This window comes from Uranotaenia lowii, chromosome 3 (genome assembly GCF_029784155.1).
Source record: "Uranotaenia lowii strain MFRU-FL chromosome 3, ASM2978415v1, whole genome shotgun sequence".
In the NCBI taxonomy this organism is placed as follows: Eukaryota; Metazoa; Arthropoda; class Insecta; order Diptera; family Culicidae; genus Uranotaenia; species Uranotaenia lowii.
In genome coordinates, this window is record NC_073693.1 from 89,534,485 (window position 1) to 89,559,484 (window position 25,000).

Sequence of the window (25,000 nt, forward strand, 5' to 3'; positions counted from 1 at the left end):
ACTAGCTCGAAGCAAAACTTCGATACGCAGCACACACACACACACACACACACACACACACACACACACACACACACACACACACACACACACACACACACACACACACACACACACACACACACACACACACACACACACACACACACACACACACACACACACACACACACACACACACACACACACACACACACACACACACACACACACACACACACACACACACACACACACACACACACACACACACACACACACACACACACACACACACACACACACACACACACACACACACACACACACACACACACACACACACACACACACACACACACACACACACACACACACACACACACACACACACACACACACACACACACACACACACACACACACACACACACACACACACACACACACACACACACACACACACACACACACACACATACACACACACACACACACACACACACACACACACACACACACACACACACACACACACACACACACACACACACAGGTTTTCTAAACGCAAAATTGAAAGAAACACGTTCAAGTTGATATTCACCAAATTTTGACCGTATCACCCTTTACGGTGTTTCATTTTGTCATAAAACGATTTTTAAACAACTCTACCCATCCCAGATGACGTTTGAACAGCTGATTTCTGCCGGGTATTGTTGTTTGCAGTTTAATTTCAAACTCCGTGTAAAGCTTAGTTCTTTTAGAAATGAGACAGTTACAAATGTGCGTATCTCAAAAACCATTTGTTTGATCGAAATATTTACTTTCTATGAAAGAAATGAAGGTAATCTTATGATGATTCCTTAAAAACATTGAAAAAAAAAATATTTATATATCAAAATTTTTGCAAATCATTATATTTTATACAAAACAACCAGCAAATAGTATATAATAAATATATACTTTAATATGTTGAGGACTTTGCCACAAGCAGATTATAGGATTCAATAAGATTTTTCATAAGTGTTGTCGCCCATCAAAAATCATCTGTCTCATAGGCATGATACCGGCTATACAGCTTAAGAGGCAACACTTTCAGCTTATCGGAGACATTTTTTGGACATTTCAGCGATCGACACCTAGTTTTTCGCTAATTAAAAATTAAAAATTCTGGTATGAGATTTGATTTCCCTGATGCCCCTTAAACGTAGTTGCCAATCATGTGCTTCACTCCAATGCTTGATTCGAACTTTGTTAACATTTTTGACAGTGTTTACATACTTTCCCACTTCTCACACACAGTAGTTCTTTGAATAATCAGCGATTTTGTCAGCTTTCTGTTTGATAATAATTGAATTTGAAGGAAACTTTGTAAATTATTTTTTCTTTTTCTCTTGCATCCTAAATATTTCAAAAACCCGTAAAAAAAAGGCCAAGACTATTCGGAATGGCCAAAAAGTATTGACGAGACCTAGACATCAATTTTCACCGAAAAATTCGGTATACAGGAAATGGTTTGGCAAGTCATATGTGAGTGTGGCATGCTTTCCGAGCCATTCGTGAACACTGACAAAATGAATACATCTGTTTACGTTCGAGAGTATGTCAACAGATCGTGGCCTACGCCTCATACGCCTCAATGATGCAGCACATGCATGTGGATAGATCTTCTCAAGGGAACTTAGATTGCACTTGGAGATCCTACCTTGTAATGTGTTCGTCCCGGCCCTGAGTTCGTCACTGGCGAAGGGGTTCTCCAGCCAGCGCTTTCTGGCAAGTATGATATCACTAAGTGTTTTTCCCTGCGTGATGGAATTCAGCTCTCCAGTGATAGTCGATCCCGCGCTACGTTGGAATCGTCCAAATCCTTCAACATTTTCTACCAAAACGTCGCTAGTGTTAATAGTTGTTTGATTGAATACTTGTTGGCGACTTCATGTTCCTGCTACTACGTCATTGCCTTCACCAAAACCTGGATCAACGACGGGGCCCTCTCTAGTCAGATTATCGGCCCAAATTACGCAGTGTTCCGTTGCGACCGTATTCCTCGTAACAGCAAAAAGTCTACTGGAGGTGGAGTTTTACACGCCGTGAAATTTACATTCCCAGCTCAGCCAATTAAAGACGATTTCTAGGGTAATTTTGATCTTGTTTGGATTTGCATTGATTTCGGTGATCGGAAACTCTACTTGTGCGTAGTGTACGTACCACCTGACCGTTTTGGAGACTTGGCTTTAGCTGAATCTTTTTCGCTCTGCCTTATTTGAAGTAAGCTCGATTTGCTTTCCGGCAGACGACATACTCATCATCGGCGACTTCAATCCACCAGGTTTGAAATGGTGCTCCTCTCCAAGCGGCTTTTTATTTCCGGATCCTGCTCGATCTTCATTCTCGGCATCCTCCAACATCTTCCTAGACTCCTTGAGTACCGCGACTCTTCGACAGATCAACAAAATTAGAAATGAGAACGGCCGTATGCTTGATCTCTGCTTCGTGAATGAAGAAATCAAGAATTCGCCGATTGAATCAGCTCCTGCTCCTCTTGTTAAAACTGTCCCGCATTATCGAGCCCTAGTGATTTCACTTGATATCACTAAAATACATGCCTCAGAAAAGAAGACCGCATCTTTCTATCACGATTTTATGAACATAGACTTCGAAGCTATATCCCTCTTCCTGTAATCTATTGATTATGTATGTAGCTGTGTCCGACTTCTTTAATCCCCATGCAGCTGCAGAGACGTTTGCAAACATCCTGAATTATATCATCGATCGCCATGTGCCGAAATGCAGCACGGCAACCAATCTACGGACCCCCTGGGTTACTGAAAGTCTTCGGAGACTTAAAACGGCTAAGCAGCGCGCACTACGCAACCTTACAACAAGCACAAGTCCCTCTTTACTAAGGAAAAAAATCTCAAACTGAATTCTGCCTATAAGAAAGCCTGTTAGCGTTGCTACCAGTATTATTTTAATCGGCTTCAACAGAATTTCAAAAGCAGTCCGAAATCTTTTTGGAAGCACATGAAAAATCACCGGACAAAATCAGGGCTTCCGTCTCACATATTCCTGAACAGCGACACAGTGAACTCTGCTCCCAAAATTTGTGATCTATTTGCCGATAAGTTCTCTAGCATTTTTACAACTGGATTCATTTCTCCTGAGCAACTGGCTAGAGCTGTGAGAAATATCTTGCCTACAGGCTCTTCGTTTACGGGATCATAATCGACGATGCATCCATATCGAAAGCGACAGCTAAGCTGAAAAACTCTACATCTATAGGCCCGGATGGTATACCTGCTACTTTTTTGAAGCGTTTTATGCCACTTTTGCTGTTTCCTATTCGGCACATTTTCCAATCATCGCTGGATGTTGGAATCTTTCCATCACTGTGGAAGGAAGCCCACATGTTTTTTATTCACAAAAGGATGACAATAGAGATGTTATCAACTACCGCGGAATTTCAGCTCTATGCGCGATAGCCAAATTGTTTGAATTGGTTATCTTGGAACCCATTAATTCGTTCTTCAAGCACCAAATTTCCAACGATCATCACGGGTTCATCCATGCCTAAACGATCCACGACTACTAACTTACTCGCTATCACATCTTTTGTGCAAGACAGCTTTGCTATGAAAACCCAAACTGACGCCATATATAGATACTGTTCTTTCTGCTGCATTCGACAAGGTGAACCACGATACCGCTATCGCAAAGCTCGAACGTTTGGGTTTCTGTAGATCCCTTCTGCACTGGTTCCGTAGTCACTTAACGGGTTGAAAGTTATCCGTTCGTATTGGTGACTCCTTTTCAAATCATTTTCTTGCCTGCTCCGGTGTGCCTCAAGGAACTCATTAAGGACCATTCATTTTCGTGATACATTTTAATGATGTACTCTGTATTTTAAAGATGTAAACTTGCATATGCCGACGACTTGAAACTCGTTCACACCATAAACGGCCAAGAGGACATCGAGACTGGAGTTTAAGACTCACACAAACTATATCGTCGACAAAGCATCCAAAAACTTTGGATTCTTATTTCGCATGGCCAAAGACTTCAAAGGTGTTTTTTTTATTAGTTGTTTACCCAGGTGGTAAATCCATTTTACGGATTGCATTCCAAGGCACGACGAGCCACCGCGTTCCCCCAATTTGCTACTCTAGGTCCATGGGCGCAATTTGACGACTCATGATACAATGCTAAGGAACACTGTACCCTCTACGCCATAAAGTCCACCTGGGGCCACTGACTTTTGTTCCCACCTCGAGCTGTTTGACACACTTTGATTCAATAGTGGGAGGTCAATTCGCGCTAGTACGCTCCAAGGCAATACTCGTTTCCGAATCCACTGTCAGCAATACCTCATTCTAACATAACTCGATGCGCAACCCCTCCTATGACCTTTTAGGACCCGACATCTCATCGTGGGAAAGAGGTCCCCATGTAGCGCAACTACTAACTTTGTGGATCTAGTCCAGGAAGTCCAGAAACACAAAGCGAGTTGTCGACGACTTTCTCTGTTCGAACACGCGGGTCAGGAGGCAAGCGTCCTAAGCCACGTGTAGGAATCAGGCTCCTCTAAACTCTCTAGTGTTGACTTAAGTCACCACTCAGCGCGACTACTCAATTTTCAAGTCGGGTGCTTTACTCCCCGAAGCGCAAATCGAGCTGTAGAATGCCCACATCAGGTAGCACTCGCGATTCGGGCGCATCAATTCCAGAAACGCGTGTCGAACCCTGACACCTCCGGCATAAAACTGTTCCTCACTGACACTGACGTGTAAAACATGTCTCCAAGTGATCGGTCCACCATTGGCCACAACTTTGCGCATCTACACGTTTTTCGAGTCGGGTCTTTACCAGTGATTGAATTCCTCACCAATTTTCTCATCAGAGGCTCTCAAAGTACACGCTTTGAGGCCTCGCATAGTAATACAGGAGACGATACATATACATTCATTCAAACCTCCCCCCATGAGGAGGATCTGCTCTGAGAGACACTATTCGTTTGCTGCCCCGAACGAACTCTCTCAACGTTCGGTTGCTACATGATGCATGAAGAAGACGAGGCACACATAGGGGAGGAGCGGGCTATATGCGCCTATTAAGCAGAACACTGATTTAATCAAATATCACATCGAATATGTGTACAAAAAATATATACACGTGTGCAGGCATCTGTTTTCTATACATTGGAGTAGTTTTTATGTTAAAATTTTCTTCTGTTGCCAAGAAAACGATTTTATTATAAGTGTTGTCTAAAATGCCGAACCTCAAACCGTGCGGGCTAAATGCGCCTATTTATGTTTTGAACAAAATTTCTGTTTTTGGGCAATATTTCCGTATAATTTCATTGAAACTGCTAGAAAGTAATAATTTCCGTACGACAAAGCTGAAGTTTTATAAAAATCTATGTATATAATAATTTTATGGAATAAAACAAAAGTTAGGGTTGCCATACTATGGAGGCAGTTTATCTATAAGAAAAACTTTACCAAAGCAGGTTTTAGATCTTCAATTCTCTCTTAAGATGTCATTCAGAGCTTAGATTTGAAGGTTCAATGATAAAAATCATTTATTTATTCTTTTTAACCTGTTATTTTAGGATAAAGGCATTTTACAAACATGATGGGGGCATACAAAAACACTCTATTTTTCCACTATATAATCATTAATAAACCTCCACAAAAGCTGAAATATGTTTAATTTCTTAAGTTCATTTGAATAAGAAACAAAAACCATCCTAGTTTTTGTTTTAAGCTTCTTTACGTATAATTTTTAAAAGTCGAAATATTACATCAAAATGTATCAAAACCTTGTGTGATTTTTTAAATTTTTTTGAATTTGTAAATTCATAAAATTCTTTCTTGCCTTATGTTCTAAGCGTATCACCCTCAAAATGCATTGGTCAGATAAGCTGTCTAGTCAACCATTTCATCAAACAGCCGTAGGGTCATTTAACTCGATAGGCCCATTTAGGAAACCTTTCCCCTACTCATTTACGTTATTGAATTTGATGGACTCAAGCCGATAGCTGTCGTTGAGGAGAACATCTTCAACCTCGCCGCAAAGGTTGAGGCAACAACGACAACAACCGAACTTATTGCATTGCATAGGCCCGCAACGTATGGAGCAAGGTGGGGGAAGCAAAAAGAAACGAAAACATTAGCTGCCTGCGTGCGGTTGCTGTGCAATAATAGCAACAGTAGAAAAACCTCGGGTATTCGATCCAGGCACAAACAAGGAGAATCGGGTTTGCTGTGACTTTTGAATTCGGCTCCCTCAAGAATGTAACAGGCAGGGTTGCCAACATTTATTTTTAAAAATCAGGGAACTTGCGAAATAAAAATCAGGCAAAATCAGGCTACGTAACCTTTTTTTTGTCATCGCTCCACATTTTCACATTTTCACTCCAATATGTGTTGTGAGCCTACTTAGTTGAATAATTCTGCTGCATCAAAGCAATCCCTTCAATTCTCTTTTTCAATAAGAATTAACGGGAATCTTTCGATTGCTTTGATTCAGCCACATTTTCACTTTTTCACTTCAGCTATGGTACCTACTCCAGTTCCTTACTACCCATTTTTCATGACATTCGAAAAAATCAGGCAAAATCAGGCATATTTTCAAAAATCAGGGAAAATCAATGGCTTATCAGGTTGTCAGGCAGAGCCTCGAAAAATAAGGCAACGCCTGAAAAATCAGGCACATTGGCATCTCTGGTAACAGGAGATGAGTGAGAGACATTCGTTTGGTTTTTTGGATTCGCTGCCTCGAATGTAGGGGAACATGCCCTATTATGCGCCACCTAAGCGAATCGCTGATTTTCTATGTATTCCACGTACAAATTGTGTTTAAAATGGGTGTAATCGTTGAAGAAAAGTGTTTTCTACAAATTCCTATGATTTTTCATTACTCAAATTACCATAGTTTCTTCAAAAACGTGATTTTTAAAAACCATGTTCAAAGCCACAGAACAAAACTGTGTTGCGAATACGCGCCGCTGTGTATTCAATACGCGCCTAGCAGCCGAACATACCCGAAAGCAGCCGAAGACCGAAAACACACCAATACTTACAGACACTTTGACTGAAAAGAAAATCAAAATGGACTAATAGAAATTTAACAAAAAATGAAAAATAGGTTTTTTGGGCTGAATTAACGCTCAACATATGGTTTTAGACTTTTTGTTCATTTTCAATGAAAATTGGCCTTTTTGAAAAATCAATGCTATTTTCAGCCTACTACGATTGGCGCGTTATAAAGAGCGCATGGGCCGTGATAGAATATACCCATGAAAAGCATACCTTAGCGAGTTCAGTATGATTTTTTAGCATAAAATCATAATTTAGATTCTCCTCTATCGATGTGTCAGAAAATATTGTCTTATTCGTGTTTTTCTGCTTGGTGACACCTTATTAAAAGTGTTTTAAAATTTAGATCGAAATGAAGAAAAACCTAAATTGTGAAATTATCACGACACAGGGGCATTTTAAGGAAAAATTCATACTTGCCATGACCAATCACAGCATTTAAAACAAATTGGTAATATTTTGCAGGCTTAAAATGTTTCAGATTCTTCAGAACAAGAGTGGCGCGTATTAGCCACATGGGGCGTTATATGAACTTTTCCCCTAATCGGTTTTGTCGTTTTCGCTGCCTCAAAGCAACCTTTGCTTTCGAGTAAAGCGTTGATTCTCAACCAAATAAACAACCACTGGTCTTTACCCACCGAAACGCAAAACTAGTTGGCGATCGCTCTCCCTCCGGTCACGTCCGCATTTCAGGGCCATGACCCCCCGAACGCGTGTTGGACCCTCATCCTCACACCCAAGTACTAGTACCTAAGTACCCGGGTGTACCACTTCTTCCGCGTGGGTTTGGCAACCCCTCGACGGCCTCTAGTGGGTTTAGTGATAGTTCTCTTGGCCGTACATCTGCAATATGCCGGACTTGCAGACACGTTCCCGCTCTGGACCACGAGGAGGTGGAACTACCAGCCCAGAGCAGACTTCAAAGGTGTGTTTTGCCTGAAAAGTCTTTACTGCTGTATAGTTCGTTCCATTCTCGAGTATGCTTCAGCTGTTCGGTGCCCTTTCTACCAGAACCCTGTCTAAGCGAATCGAGGCTATCCAGCGTCGCTTCATGCGGTATGCCTTACTTCATCTGAACTGGCAAGACCCGTTCCGTTTACCAAGCTAAGAGAATCGCCTCATAGACCTAGATACGCTTCAAGACCGCAGAAACGCTACGCGCGCTCTAATTGTTGCTGATCTATTAACGTCCAGAGTTGACTGTCCCGTTTTGCTGGAGGCCATTCCTCTCAGTGTGCGTCCCCGAGGATTGAGAAACCAGCTTTTGCAGCTCTACACAGATTTTTTTTTTTTTTTGCTGGAAATTAGCAAAATTTTACTGGTTTTTGTCCCACTGTCTTTGCAGCAATTCAATTTGCTGAAAAAAAAACTGCAAATACTAAAGCTGGTTTCCAGCAATGTAAATTGCTGGAAAATCAGCAATCCAGATTGCTGGAAACCACAACACAACCGGCTGTATTCAGTATCAAATTTGTATTTCAATTCAAAATTAAAATTGCGAACATTAGCAATAAAAACAATTATTTTTCCCCAATTTTCAATAAGGGATGTATTTAATTTCAGAACAATTACTTTTTTTTGCTTTATTCCAACAACGGCTCTGGGTGGCAGCTTTGTGCCAAAGTGTTGATCATCCGCCACCTAAAATATTGTTTCGATTAGATTTTTTTTTATGAAACATATATCTACCTGTCCAATAAAAACTCACCCTTGATTTGATGTCTGGTTTCTGAAAAACAGGGGAAAGTAAAAATAATTATATTAATAAAACCAAAATTCACAAAAAAGAGTCTCACCTTACTTTGACAACTCGATTGCTGATTTTCCAGCAAACCAGATTAATTGTTAGAAAGTCCAGCAATTTGAAAACCGACTGCTGATTTTTCAACAAAAACGAAAAGAACACAACCGAATGCTGAAAAATCCAGCAATTAGAAAACCGATTGTTGATTTCCAGCAAAAAATTGGAGTGCTGAATTTTTCAGCTTTTTTTAGCTGGAAATCGGGGCAAAAGTTTACAGCGTTTTTTCCTAATCGTCTCAACAACTATGGAGCAAACAGCGGCTTTATCGGTTTATTGAAAACGTTCAATCGCTTCTCTGAGCATTTCGACATCGATGTTTCGAGGAACGTGTTCCGGGGAAATTTTTTAACTGTTTCAAGAATACATATGAACCGCTGATTTATTTTAATAAACAACAATACTAAACTATTCTACCACGTTTGATTCAGTGAATCACGAAATTTTGCTCAAAAAGCTACACCGTTTAGGATTTTCCGAAACACTGTCTGTATGGATCAAGAGCTAATTAACAAAGCGTCGTTTAACTGTCAGAATTGGCTCCGCTGAATCAACCGACTTCATTCTAACTTCAGGGGTACCACAAGGCAGTAATTTGGGCCCATCACTATTTACGCTGTTCTGCTATGATATAAGCATGCTTCTTGTTGGAGGTGGAGGAATCATGTATGCGGATGATCAGAACATATTTTTAACCATAAACAACCTAACTGATTGTCACGAATTACAACAATACCTCGATACAGTTGTGAACTGGTGGTAGGTCGGTCTACCTTTTGGTTTGAGTGTTGCTAGGTGTTGTATCATAACATTTGGACGTAGGAGACAAACTTTCTATTTCTAACCGATTATACAATTCTGGGCGAACAATTGTTTCGTGTAGACAAAATTAAAGATCTAAAGGTGTTATTTTAGACAGTAATGTGACTTTTAAGCACCACTACTTAGCAACTATCGAGAAAGCTAATCGGATGCTAGGATTTATCTTACGTTTAAGCAGAGAATTCACTGATCCTGTCTGCCTGCGATCTCTATAGGTACTGCTGTTTGATTCGTTCAACATTTGAATCTGCAAGCCTAGTGTAGTGGCCATTTGAAGCTGTGTGGATCGCGCATTTTGAAGCAATTCAAGAAGATTTGTACGATATGCTCTTTAGGAGTTGCCTTGAGAGAATCCTCTAAACCTCCAAATTCAGTTTATCATTAAGACAACTATGTCAGATGGTTTTGAAACATCTATTTAAACAATAAAACAATATTGAAAATTGAGGATAAATCTTCCTTCTTCCCATTAAGTTCTCTTTTAAAAGTAGTATCTTTACCACCCCCGCCAGTTGGCATCGGGAAAATATTCGCACACTCAGAAGCAATCAGCTGGATGACCTTTCTATCGAAAGACATGGTCAAGGATGCTTCGAAATGGATCAATGAAGCTTCTTCAGCTGAGCATAATTAACGATATTGATTCAGTTTGGGTAGTTGAGGCAGTTTGGGATTCTGTTGCCTTTGGAAGACATGCTGACCAAATTCCAGTCACACCTGATAGACTGCCTCGACACCTCCGGGATCATCACTGCCGTCATATGACAAAGTGACGAATAAACCCTTTTTGTTTTTCGTTAATAAAATTGTTTCTTTTCAAATTTATTATTTTTAAATTTCTTAATTTTAACGAATTATAATCCAATAATTATTTTATTGAAGTAAAGTCTACTTTGTGGGTGTAAGTCTAAAAACTTGACTTTATTTCCGCCATGACTAAAAGGCCGTTTGGTGTAGGATTTAGAAAAAGACAAACATCCAACATCAAACACCTACAGGCCTGGCTCGCATGGTACCTACCGTTAACTTTAGATGAACTGAAAGCAAAATACGCGTTTATTATTATTAGCTCTAATGGAATAGACAGTTACAATTCAAATTTCATATGATAAGTGATTAAAAATCCTTTTCATTCAATGTGGCGCGTAAAACCCTTATTTCCCACTAGTGCGTTTTATAGCAATCGCCCCCTCTAATGGCTCCATAAAACTCGCACTGTAGTATGTAGGTCGGGAACATGGAATCCGTCGAGCCTCTCGAGGCCCAGCAAAAGCGTAGGAGATGACGGACATGATTAATGCGTTTTCCGGTGGTGGGTAGTTGGGGCTTGGGCTTGGGGCCGGAAAAACACCAGAGAAAAACATATACACCGAAACAAACTCGATGATAATTGATATTTTGCCTTTTTATGTACTAAAGCACGCTTTTTCCATTTTTCTCTTTTTGCTATTCCACAGCCCTGCTACAAACAACATCAGTGTAATACAATTTTCCTGTTTTTTGCGTGAAAATTATTCCTACTTGACGAGTCTGGAAACGACCAAAGAAAACGGCAAGCAAAAACTGCTGCCGTTGGGTGTGAGTGAGTTATAGTATAGTGAGTGAGGTCATCTCTCGACAAGTGCTGGAAAGTGTTATTACAATCGCGAAATTATTCACCGAAAATCTGTTCTGAGATTCGTTAGGGTAGCTTGGAGTAGGTTTTGGTATGGAAATATCATAAGCAGAGGAAGAAAATTTGTAGAAAAAATAACAATGAGCTGAAAAGCTTTTCCTCGAAAAAGGAAGGTCTTTGTGGTGTTCGATTGATAACAGCTTCCGGGGCTGAAATAGAAATGATGTCCATTGATTGACGGCTGAGTCAATGTGAGTGGGTTGGTGGAAGCAAAAAGTGTATCCTGGGGATCGGGTTGGCCAGAAATGCCCATAGCGCTACTTGAATGTGGCTCAATGATCTGTGCTGTGGAGGATTCTGCGGAGTGGGAGAAGTGCTGAAGAAGAATCCGTACTACGACGAGCAAGGGGGAGTCCACGAGGACCAGGAAAGGTTGAGCAAAGGTGCCGGCCACGAGCTGGACCACTCGACGGGCCCAAAAGTCACCACGAAACCCTCCTCCTCTTCCTCCTGCCACCGAGTGATTCCCTCTGCGGCAAAAGTGTCGAGCCAGATTTCCCATGTCGGGATGGGTTGCACTCCGAGTATCCTGTCCAACAATAACAGCAACAGCCAGCAGCGTCGCAAGGATAGTGTTTACGAGGTAGATCAACCAGCATCAGCTGCCACTTCCGGTTCCGCTTCGGCCGTCATGAGTTGTGGAGGGGATGGGAGAAAGGGGGATGTTTCGGGTGGGAGAACCCTTCTGGGTGGGGGTGGTCACGAAAACGGCTCCAAAGGCCAGTTGCTGGCGAATAATGTGATGCTGAATGCCGGTGGACAGCGAATTGGCGGAAGTAGTCCCGGAAGTGTTGGCAAAGGAATTGGTGGCTCCGTTGGGACCGGACTGGCAGGAGAAAAGGTGAGCATCAACGTAGAAACTGTGTACATGTTGGAAGTTTTGTTTTGTTTAGTCTATTTTTGTTTGGTATTGTTTAGTCATTTGGGGAATTTATTGCACAGCAACAGAACCGGGGAGCTAGTCTATACAAGAGAAGAGTCCATAGCTTTAATTTCATAGCTGTAGTTTCAAAGTAATTCAAGTTTCACTGAGGAAAAAAGTCACAATTTTCAAATTTTTGCTAAGAATTGCTTTATATTATGCTGTGGATCCAATTACTTTGTGGTCCTATTACTTTGAAATGACAAGTCATAGCTATACACTTTCTTCTGTAAAGTTGCTCATCATAACGTCGCGCATCTTTTGAATTCAATGTTGATTAAAAATCTTAATCCAAAGTGCACTTTTTTGTTAATTTTAATTCTTTTTTTACAAAAATTCATAGTATTGCGTAATTTTAAAAATCATACATACAAATTGAGAATCCAAAACAGTCCCTTTAAATTTTAAGTTAAAAATTTACATAATAAAGAAAATTTAAAAGATATAAGAGACACATGTTTGAAACTTTTTCAAGAACTGAGAATGTTATTAGGACAGAATTTCGAAAAAAATTGCCTTTTTCCAAAAATTGAACCAGTGCGACCTCTAAACATAATTTTTCTGAGTCGCCGCAATATAAAATATTGTTTCTTACACATAAATTTATCATTTGAAGTTTGAGCCCCCAAAATTCCAAACGTAGTACAATTTTGGGCCACCCTAGTGCGCAGCTTCACGCGATTTCATTCATTTTTGAACGCAACTGTATATGACAGCCTATTTTGTTCTTATACGGTACTTTTTATACGGTTGTTTCTTATTGAGTTTTTTAGGTGAGTGAAACAACTTTTTTATTATATATTTTGTTCTTGTTTCCATTGCATATAAATTTAAAAGATTTGAATTTCTTATGAAGGTACCTGGATTATTTTTGTTTCTCATGTTAAAAAAGAAAAAAAAAATTAGAAACTCCTTTCTGAGATAATTTTTTCGTACTATGGAATTGACAACTGTGTTTTTGTATTCAAAACAAACATTAAAATAGCAGCAGATTATTATCAGAGTGTTTGAATAGCCTGTCATTACTTATTTTATTTTATTTCCGGGATTGGGTACTCGATCAGGAGAGCATATCAAATTAATAACTCAAACGTATCTCACTAAGATATTTACATCTGATTCAGTTATAATTAAGTACTCTAAATTTTCGATTTTAAGTTTCTCCAAACTGAATTATATCTTATTCTGATTGACAGACTTTAATGGGGTTGAGCTCATTTTCATGATAAAGATTTTTTTCGGATTGTCCTAAAATAAAACGATTATATCATATTTTGATATACTTTTTATGAAAAATGGACATCGAAATGAAAGGCCCAAACCGTGAATTAATGAGTTTCGCTCAACAGATCCATAAAATTGAATCCAATTTTTGGGAATCCAAAAATGGAGCATGGTTTTAGCATATAATGTGGTTTATTGACATTCGACTAGAAATTTTTCTCGAAGCACATATATCTTGATAAGTTATAATTTTGATAGGTTTTGTTCTGTCCAATATCAAACTATGCTATCTGAATGAGATATAATCTTGATAAGAGCATATCTAAAATTGATATAATTTAGCTATGATCGCTTAGATTTTTTGATATAATTTGAGATATTGTAACATCCTACGAGTACTGAATAATAACTCATTTAGATAGGAAAAAAATTAGTATCAAAATATCTCATCTGGATATAATTTATTTTTTTCCTCCTGATCAATTTTGAGTTGGTAATGCCAGGTGATTAACCAAATTTTAATATAATAAAATATTTCATATTTTAATAATAACAAGACGACTTTCGTTCTAGGAAGTTGCGTATTAGGGTGGCCCTTAGATATACGGAAGTTTTTAAAGGCAAAAATTGTCTTGCTCCCACTTCTTTATCATGGTCCCATCGAGATAACAAACTGTGTCAGATGTCATTTTGGTTCGACAACTCTAAGGTGACCCTCAAAGGCCTTGAAGTTTAAAATTTATGATGAATTATCTTAAAATCATTATTAATTCTGACAACACTGTAAAAATAAGAAATGATTTGATGCCTAGGAAAATTTTTTCAATTAGATATTTTTGATATATTTTGTAAGAGGGCTAACAGTGGTGTGCAAAATGCTTTTAACCCATGTAATTTATTTTAGTTATTATATTTATAAAAATGGGTGTGTGGGTAATAAAAGAAGAAGAATATTATGGAAGTGTTTTTCGAATGGTTGTGCACTTGATTACGTTTTAAGGGAAAAATTTTTTTTTTCCTGCGATGTTATTATTTCGATTTCAACAAAAAAATCCACTATATTCTTTTTTTTTTGCTACACACTTCACATGCATATTTATTGTTTTGATAATGAATCAAATTAACATCGGATTAAAGCGCTGGTTTTTTTCACACACCTCTGTAAAGTAAATTCAAAAATTAACAAAAATATCTTCAACTTTTTTTGCTGGATTAAAATGCTTTTTTCTTCTTTGAAAAACTTTCTTCTGAAAATAAAATCTGGATAATAAAACGTTCAGAATTGTTTGAAAGTGTTTCCAAGAACATAAAAATTAGGTTTAAATTTTATGAAGGATTAATCACTGAAATTTATGTTTATTACTTTAATTTATCGGCCTTATCAGTGAAAAGTGATGTCCTTTTTAGTAGGGACATCTAAAGATTATGAAATTTTTATAGATGTATAGGAGGTTAGATGAAAAGATGTTGAAAATGAGCGGGTAGAATTTATTTAGAAGCATTATCATTACATATCAAACGCGGATGTAACAAACGTGATGATAACAAACTGAGAAGACTAAACATCGAAAGATGCGTTTCTGAGTTAAAGGGAGCTTATCTGAGCAATCAAAAATCCGGGCAACATCCGGGATAATTTCGTCAAAACCTAGAAATAAACACAAAAAAAAATTTCCTAATAACTCTTTTTTAAATCGTAATAAAGGCTTTCAAAAAATCTTTCATGATTATATTTATAAAACTTGCTTAAAAATTTCGCATAAATAAAAAAAATACAAGACAATTTTTTTTTTTTTTGGCAAATAAAGCGAATTAATCCGGGCAAAATCCGTGCTTTTTTCAATGAAATCTAGGCAACCAATCCGGATCAGACTTTTGTCAAATTTTGTTTTAAATATCCAGACAAACCCGTATAAAAATAGGCAATCTGGCAACCTTATATTAGGAGTATCTTATTATTCGGGTTTGAGTTATGTTATATTGATAGTTATTCATGTAAAGTCATTACTTTAAAAAATAAGTCCTAAAAATTTCCAGTTTTTTAAACTTGAAAAAATTATTGAGGGATCTTGAAGGTTTCATTTGAAACAAAAATAATTGAGAAAAAAGTATCAAATTGTAAGAAATAACAGAAAAAGGTTTAGTTTGGGTTTAAGATCAGATTTATTTTCAACTCTTGAAAACTTGAAAATATAATGCTTAACAACAATACAATAAATATATTTCCAGCTGAATTTTCCTGAACATGAAGATTCATTCCAAGTTATTCTATCCAAAAAAAACTGTAAAATTTTTTTTTGTTGAAATTTTGAATTTTTAAAGAACGTAATTTTGAAAATGAATTCAAATGTTTTTTAGAAAAAAATTATCTTTAGCTGTTTTATTTTTGGAAATTTATAATTTTTCCGATCCGATTTTTGCATTTCGAAACTGAATGAAAATTCTTAATCACTTATTTGAAATCGATTCCTGAATCCAAATTCCAAACCAAAAATTCCCAAAAATCATGAACCAAACAGTGCATTTTATAACAGAATCCTTAAACGGAAATCTCTTATTTGAATTTTGAATCTTTGATTTTCATACGAATTCTTTCTTCAATTGTTTATTCGTGATTCAACTAGTGAATCTGAATGAAAATTCCGAATGTTGAAACTTTGTAATTACAGTTCATCATTATGGAACTTTTTAGATTCAATTCTGCTCAAGAATTAAGCGTAAAAATAGCAAATCCAAATCTCAAAAAGGGTTTGTAAATAACACAATGCATGTCATCATCGATATTTCTCAACAAACAAGTTTTAACACAATTAAATGATTCATTATGTTTGTTGAAAGGTTTTGTCATGTTTGTATGAAGAACTGTATTAAAAATCTCTTCTTTGGATAAACAAGGGATATTACAAATTCATTGTAAAGTGTTACAGAACTTGAATGATTTCAAACGGATTTTAATTAAATTTGGGACATTACCAATATTTTTATATCATGAGATTATTTAAAGTATTCTTTTTCCGTTTTTGATAAAGGACAATTCTTTACAAAATTTACATAAATTTGATAAAATTCGAACAATTTTCGGATCATTTTTAATAAAAAATAATGAACATAAGCCTCCAAGGATTAGGGCCCCCGGAATAAAGGATCAAGTCTCCTTGAATAAAGGCTCAAATTTTCCTTAACTAAAAAAATATCGCAATTTCTTTACTTCCACGAAAATCTTTCAAGTTCATCTACGGATTCAAATATCGTTTCAACTTTTAGAACATAGAAACTTTTTACACGCTGTCAGAAAATGCAAAAGAGCGGTAAGTTGCTATTTTTTTTAAAATGGGCATGATGAAAAAAAGAAAATGGGATTAAATGTCCTCATTTTCCTTTATCAATCAAATTTCAGACTCAGAAACCCAATTTGAAATAAAAAAAAATAAAGAAATCAATTTGAATTCCAAGGAACCATAAGAGCTCTAAAATAAAATTCAAAATCTGAAATCGAACTTCATTCAAACCCACAATTCAGAGTCTTATAGAAATCATAATTTCAAATCAAGGTTCGAGAAACAAATAAAAAATTAAGATCAAACTCAAAATAGAAAATCAAAGTTGCTATCAGAACCAAAGCAGTTATTGGAAAATGGTGGAGCTGGTCGGTATTCAAATTTAGCTCCTGGCTCGTTTTTTTAACACCCAGGAGCAAGATAACAACTGCAAGTGTGCAATCAAGATTGCCCAATTTTATTTATTTAATTTCAAAATTTCGAAGAATTTTCAATGTTTTTTTTTTACTTTCTTCAATTTTTTTTAAATTTCATTAAAACCCGGTATCTACCCGAATATTAAAATTTTGGAATGTTAAACGTAAAGACTTTTAGTTAATTTGAGTTAACATGAATTTATTCATAAGTTGCATATTCCTCACAAATAATGGTTGAGTGGAAAGTTAATGCAATTTAAATTGTAATTGTAAGGATGTTTGTACTTAATGAAAATGAGAGATGATTTTTTTTTATTCTACCTCTTCTGCACTGCAAATCTTCTTTCAAAAACTGATAATTACCTACCATTTTTTTTATTCAACAAATTTAAGATAAAGTTATAAAGTCGTCGTAAAACCTTAACATTTAGGTATTTAAATGTGAAGAAAATATGTCATATTCAAATCATAATGGTGTTAATTAGCTGAGAGCTCCTAAAATACATTCTTTATTCAATAAATACGAGATAGTAATATTTAATGTGGTCTTCCCAGATTTTTGGGTTTTTCCGGACATACCCTGGTTTATAAAACAAAGTGAACAAGTAAAGCATACTATTGTCTGTCTCAAATGGAAAACTATATTTTCCTAAGTTGTTTTATGAAAGTTTGAAGAACGATTTGAACGCTGCTGACGTGCTTCGATAAAAAAAAATGAAAGTTTGAGGTGTATTTTGCATAGATTTTTTATAATTATCACCGGATGCTGCTTAGATTAGTCCAATTTTTTTTTGTTAAAAAGAATCAAACAAAACATTTTATCATGTTTTGAAAAAAAAAATTGTGCTGATATGCTCACCGAGCATTGCTCAGCCAACAAAATGCGGCAAATACTCTGATATTCATACTCAAGGGGCTCCCTTAACTTCTATTATAGTGATACTATTAGAGCAAGTTCACTGGTGTTGGGAGAAAGTGATAGAAATTTTGACCATTTAAAGATCTGTGGCCTTCAAGAGATTTTACAACACGTGTTGTATTCTCGAATTCTGTGATGCAAAAATAGCAATATTTCTATCACATACGGCAGAAATAGAAACAGTGCTGTAAAAAAAATACAACGCCCAAAGATTTTGAAAACATTCTACATGGTAAAATTTTCCTAATGTGCTACATATGTCAAAATTTTTACCACTTTCCACACGAGAGAACCAGCTCTTAGAGATATTATTTCAAAGCAGGCCCTTACCTGTATAATAATAATTTAGTTGCGATTTTCTTGACTAATTATTTTCCTAGATTTATGGAACTTTAATCAGTGGGGGGTGAGGGCTAAACCGAGGGCCCGGAACAATCACCACCATTGCCCCATTGAGCGCCTAACTTGAGTAAAAGAGCGTCACCCACTTTTTATGTGACGGATTTTTCCCAGATTCGCTTTAATCATGAAGATTATAGTCAGAGCAAATTAGAAAATCTTCATTTGTCCCTTGGAGTTGAATCACCACGAAAGGGGGAGAAAAGATTGCAGCTTACTTGCATACCATCTAAATTTCAAAAAATCGGAAAATTGAGTTGTTAAATTTGGGAAAATCTGGAATACGAAAGGTGATACAATTTTGACTTTCACTTGTTCAACTTTTTGGATTTTCGAAAAATGTATCCAATTTTTCACAAAAAAAAGTTCTATCTAATATCTACTTTAAATATACAGTACCGTTCATAATTGTATAGAAATTGGAAGCACGCGCACTGTCACTTCGAATTTGAACTTCCATAACTTTTTACTCTGATGATATTTTTTGATCAAATATTTTGCGTTAGATAGATCAATTATCACACCATTATATCATAATATTTGAGCTTTCTGGAGTTTGTGTGGCCTGAGAAATAGTAATTCTACGAAAATCGAACTTTTTGGACTTTTCTCATTCAAACTGCAATATCTCTGAAACTACGCCACATTTTTTATTGAAATTTTGCACAGTGATTGTTGAAGTATAAAGCTAGCAAGTCTGAAGTTTTCGAAAAGTTCTATCGATGAAATAAAAAGTTACGCGAGGTGTAATATTTTAGGCATGAACCTTGAAATGCGATTTCTATAGAATTTTGGAAGATTCATGAGAACAATATCGTTTCCTCAACCAATCAGACAAAAAATGTCTGGAAAAAGCAATGAAGAAATGGAAAAAGGGAATAAATGATCTATTTGTATTTTGAAATCAGAATCTCGCGATATTGTTGTGATTTTTCGGTTGCAATAGATTTACTGATTGTTAAACAGAGAATATGATTTTCCTATGGAAACATTCGTCCAAAATTCTATAGAAATCGCATTTCTAGGTACATGCCTGAAATATTGCACCTCACGTAACATTTGATTTCATCGATAGATTTTTTTGAAAACTTCAGACATGCTAGCTTCATATTTCAACAATCATTGTGCAAAATTTCAATAAAAAATTTAGCGTAGTTTCAGAGATATTGTAGTTTGATTGAGAAAAGTCCAAAAAGTCCGATTTTCGTAGAATCATTGTTTCTCAAGCCCCACAGCCAGCAGATCGTGGCCTAGAGGATAGCATACTTGTCTTCTAAGCCAACGTTCATGAGATCGAATCCCGGTCGTGACATAACCTGGCACACATAGTATGATGAAGGTTGGCGGTTTTAGCATTAGTGAAATGCTAGCCGTATATACTTTGGAATTGTACGCCCCAATGATGCAGCACATGCATGTGGATGGATCTTTTCAAGGGAACTTAGATTGCACTTGGAGATTCTACCTAGTTATGTGTGTGCTCGTAGTGCTACCGGTAAACAACTGCAACTTCAACCAATAGTGCAGGGGTGTCAAGTAGCATACACAGAAAAAAAAATGTAATGTTACGTTGCACGGAATTTTCCATTTTTGAACTAGAAAATAAAAATCGCTCGAAAAGACATGTAAAAACACGAACAAATATTTTCAGTTTAGAAAATCCACGTAACTTTACTTGCAAGCACATGGGTAGAAAGGAATCGGGTGTTTTCATGTAATTATAAAGCTTGTTACATGCAAACCTCCGTTCACATTGTATTTTATTGTGAATTGTAAATCTACAGATATATTTTTTGCAGAATGTCATCCATTTGTAATTGGAAAAGTAATGAACGATTTTCTCGGTGAAATCGAATTGAAATGAGTGTTTTAGAGTGAAATATGTAAATCACATCTCATACTTAAAAGCTTTGTAACGGTAAGTGAAAGAAACATTTACAACAAAGGGCAGTGTTAGGATTGCAGTTTGCTTAATGTTTATTTCACGGAAAGTTTCATGGTGCGTTGTAAGTTATGGTAAGAAACATAAGCTGAAACAAAATCTTTCTAATTTAAAGCACTTAAAGTGCAATTGCAATGTTTTAAGCGCTAAGGTAAGCGAAATAAAGTTGTATCTTCCTACATATGTAAATCTAGTAGATTCTTTTTCAGTTCCAGTCAGTTTTGAAAAAAAAAAATTGGTGGATAATGAATAATTTTTCTAACAAACCTCCAGTCAGCCGTACCGGTGTTCTTCTTGATGCATATCAACACCGAGCAGGTGCCCCGTAAGCGGCAGGAAACGGTACAGCCCCCAATCGAAAGCACCCCCGTACCACAGCGATTCGATGGCGGAAATGGTCAGTTATAGGGGACCCTTTCGGTACAACATGATAAAGGTAGGTGCGGCAATCGGGCAGTGAAGTAGGAAGGCAGTCCGTGTCGAGGATGATGGACAATTGCTGAACATCGAGGCTCTCCCGGGTGACGATTTGAAAGAAATTTCCAGGTGAACCAGCAAGCAGCAGCGTTTGTCTGCCCAGGGAACATGCCTTTAATTTCAACTGAGAAAAACATTTGTCCCGCTTTGTACCGGAGTCCCATTTGGAGCTGCACATCAATCGTGTTATGCACCCTTCTAAACAGCTGCTCGATATACGGATCGTTCGAAACGAAGACTTCCTGGGGCTCTAAAGTTCCTGCTGACGGGTATTGGCTCCGGTGCTTCCAGTACGACGATCACAACAGCTTCAAAATGCTGACCAATTTCACCATAGACGTTGTCGAGTTTGTTGAACTGATCACTTGATTCCGGCGGTTGTAAAAATGGTCGAAAATTTCTTATTTTACCGTATGCAGAATTGTATATGAGCAAAAAACCAACCAACGGCAATAGAATATTAACTAGGTAGAGCATTATTCAGAATTTTGCTACATACAGCACCGTTCATAATTCTGAAGAAATTTGTGTGCATGCACACAGGTTTTAAAATTTGCACATGCATAACATTTTCTGTGATGATATTTTTTCCTCCAAACTTTATATTTATAGGGAGATTAACTACCTTTTTTTTATCTGACAAAATTTTTACTTTAATATAATATTTGGGTTTTGAGATGAAACAGTTCAACGAAAATTTTACTTTTTAGACATCTTTTAATGAAACTGTAAAACCTTCAAAACGAATAATGAAATTTCACTAAGAGTTTCTTAAATAGTACAGTACAAACGTTACCAAGAGAAAAATGTGAACATAGCGCCTGAGCCGCGATGAATGCAGATATTTTTATCGATAAGTTTTGAATAATCTGTCGTTGAAATTGACAAAAAATGCGTTGGGTCATACGTAAAATGTTTAAGTTTAACTGAAAGAAGTCCAATATTCAAATTTTCGCTGAACTGATGTTACTCAATTTTTATTTTCCAATTTCGTCAGACAGTGAGATATTAACTATCTCACTCTAATAGAAAGTTTGAAGAAAATATATGATTCATATAAAATTATGAACAGTACTGTTGATTTCTAAGATCGCCTGAGAGTATACCATTTAAACAAATATTTATATGAAAATAGAATACTTCTTCACTCATTGCAACAAGCATAAACAACACAATGAAGAATCAGCGGTAGGTTATACCTGAACATTGGTATGTACATATATCTTGCTGTTGCGGATGTCAAACTTCGGCACTCAGTTTTTAAACAGTCGAGAGTGGTTTAAAATATTTTTTTATGTTCATTTTTTTATGTGAATCTTTTCCTTGCTCATTCGTAATAGCATTGAAATAGCAACAAAAAAAGTTTTTCAGGTGTTTATTCAAAATAGTACTCAATAGTATACCTACTTCAATTTTTCATTTCCAAATAATTTTGTTTGAAACATTGCTAATAGCTCAGCGAAACTTATTCAAGATTTTTCCATGTTTTGCATTTTGCTTAAGCCCTTTGGATAATATTCTTATTTGAGATTGTTTTGTTTCTTTGGTTTTTTTCTCATAAGCGTATTACCTTGGCTTCAAACAGTTTCAGATAAAAACGGATCAGTTTGTTTTTCTGCATAGCCGAAATATTCATGTGGGTCGCATAGGACATTATTTTGCTCGTCACTTTCGTCCTCCCCTATACTACAAAAACTCGTTTTGCCGGAGGACCGTAGACAGCCGGAAGGAGGGTGAGTATCCATCGTTGATGGGTTAGGATCCTGTTTTCAAACCTCTATCATTATTCTTTCTAGTTTTCGGAGGACTCTGAGACTCGAATAGTATTAGTACCTGATTCATGAACTCAATAATTCGGTGCCTAAGCCATACCCGAGTGGGGAACTACCACGGACTTCAAGATTCTAGCTGGTACGTTTAACTCTTTTTGTAATAAGTTATCCCCAAAGATTAACGTTACATTCCTCAAACCAATAGAATACACCAAACTGATCAGACATGTGGAGCGGAATAACGCCGAGCGTCATCCCGCTCGAGATGAATTGTGCGTTCTCGAGCAAGCAACGGTTGTGCACCGGGTCGGCCCAGGAGTTCCTGTGGTTTTTCATTATTCGCTACGCGGTCAAGCGAGAATCAATGCCGAAAAAATGAAAATTTTGGAAATTGGGTAAGTTATAAGAAATCTTATGAAATCTAAAGACGGACAATTAAACTTACCAATCGTTTCAGTGCCCTTGGAAACGGAATTGGACATGATGTTTGAATGATACTCCAGAGTCGAGAAATCAAAGACCTGTTCTTTAGGATGCTGCGAACCACCCTCAAGTGTACGCTACCGCAATAGCAAGAGCGTCATATTTGACCCGATCAGGGATTTGAGGTAATTTCGTCACGATAATCTCACAGATTTTTAATTTGAACAAATCCTAAAGTAGAGTCTGCCTATACCATTGTTCAACTCCCGTTGTAAAGTAGAGTACTGTCTGATTATTGGATGTTTTTTCTGATGATTTATTTTCTACTATGTTTACAGAATTGGAAATCTTTTCTACCGTAACTGCAGGCCTATTGAGGCATCTGAATAAGGCACACAGAGATGGCTATTACAAGACACCTATACTTCGGTCTGCTGCAGGAAAGTCCATCAGCTGTCTTTCATCCTATTCCCCGATTAGCAAGTCGATAATGACGGTTGTAAAAAACTCCGAGCTCAAGTCCGAGGAAACTATATAGAATTTTAGCCAAGCAGTACTTTTTTGGGATGCGACAAAGCCGGATAAAATCTGCAAGTGGATTAGTTTTATCGGTTTGCTAATGTTTCCTGTTTGGACTTCTTACCTCAATCTGCTGGTGGCTGCGAAAATATAGTTAGTGCGAAAAGACTCACAAGCAGCTTCATCGAGTGCGCCCTGAAATCCGGCTTACTTGAGGCATCTTTCTCCGTTTGGCTAATTGAAAACAGTTTAAAATTCTTCAAATGTGTCACAGTCATAACAATCACGTTTAAATTTTATTAAGAACTGTGCAATAAATGGTTTAATATGCAGTATATGTCTTATTTCGTTATTTGAAACCAAATGATCCATGAACGATTTCATTCTAATAAGAATTGAGTGAAAATGAATTGAAATGTAAATTTACTGTAAACAAAACACACCATGCTTGTTGAAAAAATTTACATGTGATTTCGTTTTACATGTCAAGTAATGTCAAGAGGAATTACATGACATGAACTGTATTTTCACGTGTTATTACCCGATTCCCTTCTACCCATGCTCTTGCATGTAAAAATAAGAGGATTTTTCTAAGTGTGTAGCAAAGTTAAAATAACAACGCGGGGTAATACCACAATAGATCAACTTAATGGTCGCAGTGGACTCTCTCCCCAACAGGAAAAAAAAAGCCCCACAAACTCCAGAAAGCTCAAATTTTGAAATATAATATTGTGATAGTTGATCTATCTAACGCAAAAAATTTGATTAATAAATATCATCAAAGTAAAAAGTTATAGAAGTTCAAAGTCGAAGTGACAGTGCGCTTGCTTCCAATTTCTATACAATTATGAACGGTACTGTATCCCCTCCCTAAAAATTTTCATCGATGGGGAGAAGGAGGTTGATAAAAAAAAGAAACTGATATTTTTCCCGGCCTAATTTGTCTTAGCGATTAGAGTTCAATCTGCATATAATTATAATGGAACCAAAATCTGACATTTGGGAGAATTTATGTGGCGTTTTAGCAAAGTTCTTGGGAACATTCCCGTGCTTGCAGGAGTCATCACATGAACGATCCAGTTTCTCCAAAAAAGGGTATAAGATATGCTTGAGAACTTGAATTATGCTTTCAGATCTTAAGGCCTCCAAAGAACTTTAAATGAAAATTTTTCAATGATTGTCCTCCGTCTGAAACAAAACAACGGTCATTCTCATACAGCGAAAGGAAGATGACTGTTGGTGGAAAACTAAACCCAAATTAAACAAAATTTGATAGCACAATATGCGTCAAAACATATTTTCAAAACTGACCTTGTAACAAGTTTTATTGTCAAT

At 36.8% G+C, this 25,000-nt stretch overlaps 1 protein-coding gene across 1 annotated transcript in view; it reads left to right on the top strand.

Moving 5' to 3' along the window:
* Window positions 1-25,000, top strand: part of LOC129752381 (uncharacterized) — a 260,154-nt gene that overhangs the window by 146,062 nt on the left and 89,092 nt on the right. Inside the window, exon 2 of the mRNA XM_055748172.1 lies at window positions 11,157-12,215. Within this exon, the coding sequence (XP_055604147.1) occupies window positions 11,640-12,215 (576 nt within the window). The 5' untranslated portion in view covers window positions 11,157-11,639. The remainder of the gene's footprint in view (window positions 1-11,156; window positions 12,216-25,000) is intronic.